Raw genomic sequence first — 7,986 nt, forward strand, 5'->3', positions numbered from 1 at the left:
GCCAGGATGGTCTCGATCTCCTGACCTCGTGATCCGCCCGTCTCGGCCTCCCAAAGTGCTGGGATTACAGGCTTGAGCCGCCGCGCCCGGCCAAAAAAAGCTTCTTTCAAGTAGTGGTTGGATTCATTCACTTTTTTTTTTGAGATGAAGTCTTACTCTGTCACCCGGGCTGGAGTGCAGTACATTGATATCAGCTCACTGCAACCTCTGCTGCAACCTCTGCCTCTTGGGTTCAAGTGATTCTCCTGCCTCAGCCTCCCCAGTAGCTGGGATTATAGGCACACACCACTATTCCCTGGATAATTTTTGTATTTTTGGTAGAGACGAGATTTCACCATGTTTGCCAGGCCAGTCTCGAACTCCTGACCTCAAGTGATCCACCTGCCTTGGCCTCCCAAAGTGCTGGGATTACAGGTGTGAGCCACCGCGCCCAGCCCCATTTCTGATGTTTTCCAATATTTCAAGGCTTAACAGGTGCCTTGAAATAGTAATGTGGGCCAGGTGCGGTGGCTCATGCCTATAATCCCAGCACTTAGGGAGGCCGAGACATGCAGATCACCTGAGGTCAGGAGTTTGAGACCAGCCTGGCCAACATGGTGAAATCCTGTCTCTACTAAAAATACAAAAATTAGCTGGTTGTAGTGGTGGGTGCCAGTAATCCCAGCTACTTGGGAGGCTGAGGCAGGATAATTTCTTGAACCTGGGAGATGGAGGTTGCAGTGAGCCGAGATCGTACCACTGCACTCCAGCCTAGGGAATAGAGCAAGATTCTGTCTTCAGGAAGAAAAGAAATAGAAATGTGGTTCATTTCCAAATTTTGGCTGCTAACTTACCTCAGGAGGATAAACATTGTCACAGAATATTTACTGAGCATCTACTTTATAGCAGGGTCTGTTCTGAATACTGGTAACACGCAGTTAATGCTGTTGGTCTGGTTTTTCAAGTTCCATGTATAAATTACCTCTTAAAACTATGATTATTTTCATTCATTCATTCATTTTTGAGACGGGGTCTCAAAATAGGCTGGAGTGCAGTGGCTTGATAACAGGTAACTACATCCTCAAACCTCCAGGCTCAAGCCATCCTCCCACCTCAGCTTCTTAAGTAGCTGGGACTGCAGGCGTGTGCCACCATGCTCAGCTAGTTTTTTTTTTTGGTATTTTTTTGTAGAGACAGGGTTTCACCATATTGCCCAGGGTGGTCTTGAACTCCTGATTTCTAGTGATCCGCCCAACTCGGACTCCCAAAATGCTGAGATTACAGGCATGAGTCACTGAGCCAAGCCTATTAATTTTTGGTTGCCCTATTCAGATTTAGTGGTATGAATTTACTGATTGTGATATTTTGAACACACAAAATAACATGTTTAACTAAAGAACTAGTAATTGAGTGACTTATACAATGAAACATTTTTATCTTCTAGGTATTATTAACCCAAAGAATCCAAAGGAAGCTCCAAAGTCCTTCAGCTTCGATTATTCCTACTGGTCTCATACCTCGGTGAGTACCCTCATGCCACAGCGCTTCCAGCTCCTGCCTCCTTTCCTCTTTTCTTGCCAATTTGTCTTTTCTCTTGGCTGAGCGGTTCCAAGTTTTGCTGCTTAAGTGTTGTCTAGCATGAGTTCATTCTTTGATATAGTGATATAGTATTTTCATTCATAAAGTATTTGGGTTGATGGAAAGTTTATGCACACGTTTATACATAAATATATACACATATATACATATAGAACATATTTAGTTTGCACCAAATTTATACTGAATGTACACTAAATTTATACTGATTTAGACATTTCTCAAAGATTTATTTACCAGTATCTTAGGATCCTCATTACCAACATTATTGCCCGTTAATCTTAGGAAATGCCAATAATAATAATAATAATTATTATTATTATTTTTCTTTTTGAGACGGAATTTCACTCTGTCGCCCAGGCTGGAGTATAGTGGAGCCATCTCAGCTCACTGCAACCTCCGCCTCCCAGATTCAAGTGATTCTGCCGCCTCAGCCTCCCGAGTAGCTGGGATTACAGGCGCGCAGCACTATGCCCAGCTAATTTTTGTATTTTTAGTAGAGACAGGGTTTGACCATTTTGGCCAGACTGGTCTCAAGCTTCTGACCTTAAGTGATCTGCCCGTGTCTGCCTCCGAAAGTGCTGGGATTACAGGTGTGAGCCACTGCTCTTGGCCGGAAATGCCAAATTAAAATTGCTTAGAGTACTGTTAATTTTAAGTTGAATTTTGAGGGAATGGCCATCAAGATTGGAATGACCACAGAGAAATTGTTTTTTTTGTTGTTGTTGTTGTTGGCCAGGCTGGTCTTGAACTCCTGACCTCCTGATCCACCTGTCTGGGCCTCCCAAAGTGTTGGGATTGAAGGCGTGAGCCACCACGCCTGGCCAATTTTTTTTTTTTAATTGTGTTAGAGCAATGCAGGTTTTGAACATTTTGAAAGATGAAATCCTGCCTCTACTAAAAATTCCAAAAAAAAGAAAAAAATTAGGTGGGCTTGGTGGTGGGTGCTTGTAATCTCAGCTACTTGGGAGGCTGAGGCAGGTGAATTGCTTGAACCCAGGAGGTGGAGGTTGCAGTGAGCCGAGATCGTACCACTGTACTCCAGCCTGGGTGACGGAACGTGACTCTGTCTCAAAAAAAAAAAAAAAAGGAAAAGAAAGAGGCTGCAGATCCACAAGAGAAACAAAAGATTACCAATATTTAGGAAAATGCAGAGTAGGGCCCTTCCTGGCACCCTTACGCAGCGTGGAACCCCAAATGTTGCTGCTTCTTAGGGATTGTTGATAGAGTTTACTTCTGTATTGTTCCTCTCTGTTGTATGTTTTTGGTTTTGTTTTTCCTGTTTTGTGTTTATTTATTTATTTTTTTTAGACTGAGTCTCACTGCATTGCCTAGGCTGGAGTGCAGTGGCGTGATCTCAGCTCACTGCAACCTACGCCTCCCAGGTTCAAGCAATTCTCCTGCTTTGGCCTCCTGAGTAGCTGGGATTACAGGCGGGTACCACCACACCCGGCTAATTTTTTGAATTTTTAGTAGAGATGGAGTTTCGCCATGTTGGCCAGGCTGGTCTCGAACTCCTGACCTCAAGTGATCTGCCCACCTTGGCCTCCCAGAGTGATGAGATTACAGGCATGAGCCACTTGTGGCCAGCCCTGGGGAATAGATGTCAATAAACTGTTGACAAAACCTAATTGTCAAGGGAAGGGACTGAGAAGGGGATTGGAAACGCTGTTTCCTGAAAGCTATGTTTATTGAGAAGCAGTCCCAGTAGCTGGAGTGAGTTCAAAGAAGTATTTCTATATGTGGACTTGACCTTTGGTCTTTTATTGTCATTTTCCACTTAAGAAAATCTTGGCTCTGCAAATGAAAGAGTGCTACTTTTAAGATTATAGAAAATGAAATGTAATCATGCCAGATAATTTTATATAGACATTTTTATGTATGACTGACCTGGATGACTGTAATACTGCATGTGTTTGTGAGTGTGTGTGTGTGTGCGCGCGCACGTGTATTTAATGAGAAAAGTAAACTTGTGTATAGGGGGTTTAAAAAATGTGTAGTGAATTTTAGGTGACTGTTCTGATTCCAGACGCTTTTGTTTATTATGGAAGCAATCAAGTAAGTATAGGAAGAAATATGAATAAAAGGTCATTTATTTCTCCTTTTACTCTTTACAGCCCGAAGATCCCTGTTTTGCATCTCAAAACCGTGTGTACAATGACATTGGCAAGGAAATGCTCTTACATGCCTTTGAGGGATATAATGTCTGTATTTTTGCCTATGGGCAGACTGGTGCTGGAAAATCTTATACAATGATGGGTAAACAAGAAGAAAGCCAGGCTGGCATCATTCCACAGGTGAAAATCAAAACACAAATCTTGTGTTCATTATTACTGTTAGTCTTAAATTGCTTTAACAGTTATTTTTATTTGACGAACATTTATTCGGGGATTATTTTATGTCAGGCACAAAGATGAACAACCCATTATTTTCCCTCAGAAGAGCTTACAGTTGAATGGGAAGGATTGACATGTACACATGTCTGTCATTAAAGGTGGGAAAGTCAGTGTTTTGTAATGATTTTGCCATATATCCAATGCCATATTATTTTATCATTTGAAAAGTGTTACCAGCTTGTTAAAGCTCTGTTCTAAGTCCTGGAGATCCCTGGGGAATATTGTTGATCTGAGTTTTTTCCAAATTCCACCTCTGAAGAATGTGATTATTTTTTGTTTTTTTGATAGCCTTATTCGGAGATACTTTCATTTTATTTTCCTAATTTAATACTATTACTTTAAACGTCAAACACTCTGAGATTCTCCCTCTTTTTTTTTTAGAGCAGTTAATATTATTGGATTTGATCCTTTATTGTTTGGGAATGAAGAAGAGTTCTGACATAGCTATTTATTTTTATTTTCATTATTTGTTTCACTTAGGATTTAATGGTAAAAGACATAAGTATTTAAAAAGAACTTCATTATTTACTTTTTTATTTGAGACGGGGTCTCACTCTGTTGCTCATGCTGGAGGGCAGTGGTGTGATCATGGCTCACTGAGGCCTTGACCTCCCAGGCTCAAGTGATCCTCCTGCCTTAGCCTCCAGAGTAGTTGGGACTACAGCCATGTGCCACCACACTAGCTAATTTTTTAATTAAAAAAAAAATTGTTTTTTTTGAGACGGAGTCTCACTCTGTTGCCCAGGCTGGAGTGCAGTGGCTCTATCTTGGCTTACTGCAACCTCCGCCTCCTGAGTTCAAGCGATTCTCCTGCCTCAGCCTCCTGAGTAGCTGGGACAATAGGTGTCCACCACCATGCCCAGCTAAGTTTTGTATTTTTAGTAGAGACGGGGTTTCACTATGTTGGTCAGGCTGGTCTGAATCTCCTGACCTCAGGCAATCTGCCCGCCTCAGCCTCCCAAAGTGCAGGGATTACAGGCATGAGCCACCATGCCCAGCCTTTAAAATTTTTTTGTAGAGACAGGATCTCACCATTTTGTCCAGGCTGGTCTCAAACTCCTGGGCTCAGGATGATCTGCCTACCTTGACTTCCGGAAGTGCTGGGATTACAGACATGAGCCACTGTGCGGGGCCTAAAAACTTAAGAAAAAAAAGATTAAGTGAGAAAATTGTATTTAAAATTTTCCTTTTATAGTCATGCATCACTTAAGGGTGGGGGTACATTTTGAGAAATGCATCATTAGTTGTTAGGTGCTTTTGTCGTTGTACAAACATCATAGAGTGTACTTACACAAACCCTAGAAGGTATAAACTACTCCACACGTAGACCACATTGTATAGCCTGTTGCTCCGAGGCTGTCAACCTGTGTAGCGTGTTACTGTACTGAATAGGCAATTATAATAGAATGGTAAGTATTTGTGTATCTAAACTAGAAAAGTACAGTAAAAATATGATATAAAAGATTTAAAATGGCACACCTGCATAGTGCTCTTACAATGGAGCTTGCAGGACTAGAAGTTGCTCTGGGTGAGTCAGTGAGTGAGTGGTGAGTGACTGTGAAGGCCTAGGACATTGCTGTACCCTATTGTAGACTTTATAAATGCTGCACACTTAGGCTACACTAAATTTAGTTTTAGAAGCAGTTTCCTTTCAATAATAAATTAACCTTAGTTAAATTACTGTGACCTTTTTACTTTATAAACTTTAAAAATTTTTAAACTTTCTAATCCTTTTATAATAACCTTTAGTTTAAAACACAAACAGGTCCAGCATGGTGGCTCATGCCTGTAATCCCATCACTTTGGGAGGCCAAGGCAGGTGGATACCAGAGGTCAGGAGTTTGAGACCAGCCTGACCAACATGGCGAAACCCCACGTCTACTAAAAATACAAAAAAATGAACCAGGCATGGTGGCGCATGCCTGTAATCCCAGCTTCTTGGGAGGCTGAGGCAGGAGAATTGCTTGAACCCAGGAAACAGAGGTTGCAGTGAGCTGACATTGCGCCATTATACTTTAGCATGATCAACAAGAGTGAAACTCCGTCTCAAAAAAAAAAAACACACACACAAACACATCGTACAGCTGTACAAAAATGTTTTCTTTCTTCATATCCTTATTCTATAAGCTTTTTTGTATTTTTAAATTTTTTTTTTTTTTTCTTGAGACAGAGTCTTGCTTTGTCACCTAGACTGGAGTACAGTGGCGCTGTCTTGCTCACTGCAATCTCCGCTTCCTGGGTTCAATCAATTCTTGTGCCTCAGCCTCCTGAGAGCTGGGACTAAAGGCAGGTACCACCACGTCTGGCTAATTTTTATATTTTTAGTAGAGACAGAGTTTCACAGTGTTGGCCAGGCTGGTCTTGAACTCTTGGCCTCAAGTGATCTGCCTGCCTTGGCCTCCCAAAGTGCTGGGATTACAGGCTTGAGCCACCGCGCCCGGCCTTTTTTTTTTTTGTTTTTTAAGACAGAGTTTCACTCCTCTTGCCCAGGCTGGAGTGCAGTAGCACAATCTTGGCTCACTGCAACCTGCACCTCCAGGGTTCAAGCGATTCTCCTGCCTCAGCCTCCCCAGTAGCTGGGACTACAGGTGTCAGCCACCTCGCCCGGCTAGCTTTTTATATTTTTTAGTAGAGACAGGGTTTCACCGTGTTAGCCAGGATGGTCTCGAACTCCTGACCTCGTGATCCGCCCGTCTCGGCCTCCCAAAGTGCTGGGATTACAGGCTTGAGCCACCGCGCCCGGCCTTTTTTTTTTTTGTTTTTTAAGACAGAGTTTCACTCCTCTTGCCCAGGCTGGAGTGCAGTAGCACAATCTTGGCTCACTGCAACCTGCACCTCCAGGGTTCAAGCGATTCTCCTGCCTCAGCCTCCAGAATAGCTGGGACTATTTTTGTATTTTTAGTAGAGATGGGGTTTCACCATGTTGGCCAAGATGTTCTTGATCTCCTGACCTTATGATCTGCCTGCCTTGGCCTCCCAAAGTGCTGGGATTACAGGCATGAGCCACCACCCCCAGCCCAAATTTTTAATTTTTGAAAAAAAATTTAAACTTTTTTGTTAAAAACTAAGACACACATTTATTAGCCTAGGCCTACACAGGGTCAGCATCATCAAGCTATCACTAGGTGATAGGAATTTTCCAGCTTTCTTATAATCTTAGGGGGATCACTCTCATATATGCAGTCCATCATTGGCCGAATCATGGTTATGCGGTGCATGACTGACTTTATTCCAAGCATTAATCATATCTTGATGTTTATGACATAATATGTTTTGAGACAGAGTGAGAAAGGACGTCTAGCTAATTCATTGAGCATGCATGGATAACTTAGTGCTCCTCTCATTTGGGCTATTCATGCCTCTCTCATTCTGCTTCCCTAGTTATGTGAAGAACTCTTTGAGAAAATCAATGACAACTGTAATGAAGAAATGTCTTACTCTGTAGAGGTGAGTACAGCCGTGGGTTGACACCATAGGCCCTTGTTTTCCATTCTCTCAAGCATCACTTAAATGGCTCCAAATTATGACTGTGGTACAGATCACTTCACCATTCCTTCATTTTTGTCCTTTTAGGCTATTTCTGGGTTTTGGGTATAATGAATAGTGTCCTGCTTTAATCTTTTTTTAGGGGAGTGCCCGGTGGGGACAGGGTCTCACCCTTGCCCAGGCCCTGGAGTGCAGTGGCGTGATGACAGCTCACTGCAGCCTTGACCTTCTGGGCCCAAGCGATCTTACCCCCTCAGCTTCTCAAGTAGCTGGGACAATAGGTGTGTGCCACCACCACCCCTGGATAATTGATTTTTTTGTAGAGATGGAGTTTCCCTATGTTGCCCAGGTTGGTGTTGAACTCTTGGGCTCAAGCAATCTTGCCGCCTCCACCTCTGAAAGTACTAGGGTTACAGTGTGAATCACTGAGCCCAGCCACAGTTAAATCTTTGTTCATAAGTCTGTGCATTTATTTTCAGTTATTATCTTTTGTATGTTTCTTGGTTTTTTTTTTTTTTTTTTGAGACGG

The 7,986-nt window shown here is 42.5% G+C and overlaps 1 protein-coding gene across 1 annotated transcript in view; it reads left to right on the forward strand.

Annotated features, from left to right (window-relative positions):
* The window catches only part of KIF1B (kinesin family member 1B), a 187,697-nt gene that overhangs the window by 31,979 nt on the left and 147,732 nt on the right, over positions 1-7,986 (forward strand). The window contains exons 2-4 of the mRNA XM_011935843.1: positions 1,424-1,500; positions 3,693-3,872; positions 7,353-7,418. Of these exons, the coding sequence (XP_011791233.1) occupies positions 1,424-1,500; positions 3,693-3,872; positions 7,353-7,418 (323 nt within the window). The remainder of the gene's footprint in view (positions 1-1,423; positions 1,501-3,692; positions 3,873-7,352; positions 7,419-7,986) is intronic.

This window comes from Colobus angolensis, unplaced genomic scaffold (genome assembly GCF_000951035.1).
Source record: "Colobus angolensis palliatus isolate OR3802 unplaced genomic scaffold, Cang.pa_1.0 Scaffold149, whole genome shotgun sequence".
In the NCBI taxonomy this organism is placed as follows: Eukaryota; Metazoa; Chordata; class Mammalia; order Primates; family Cercopithecidae; genus Colobus; species Colobus angolensis.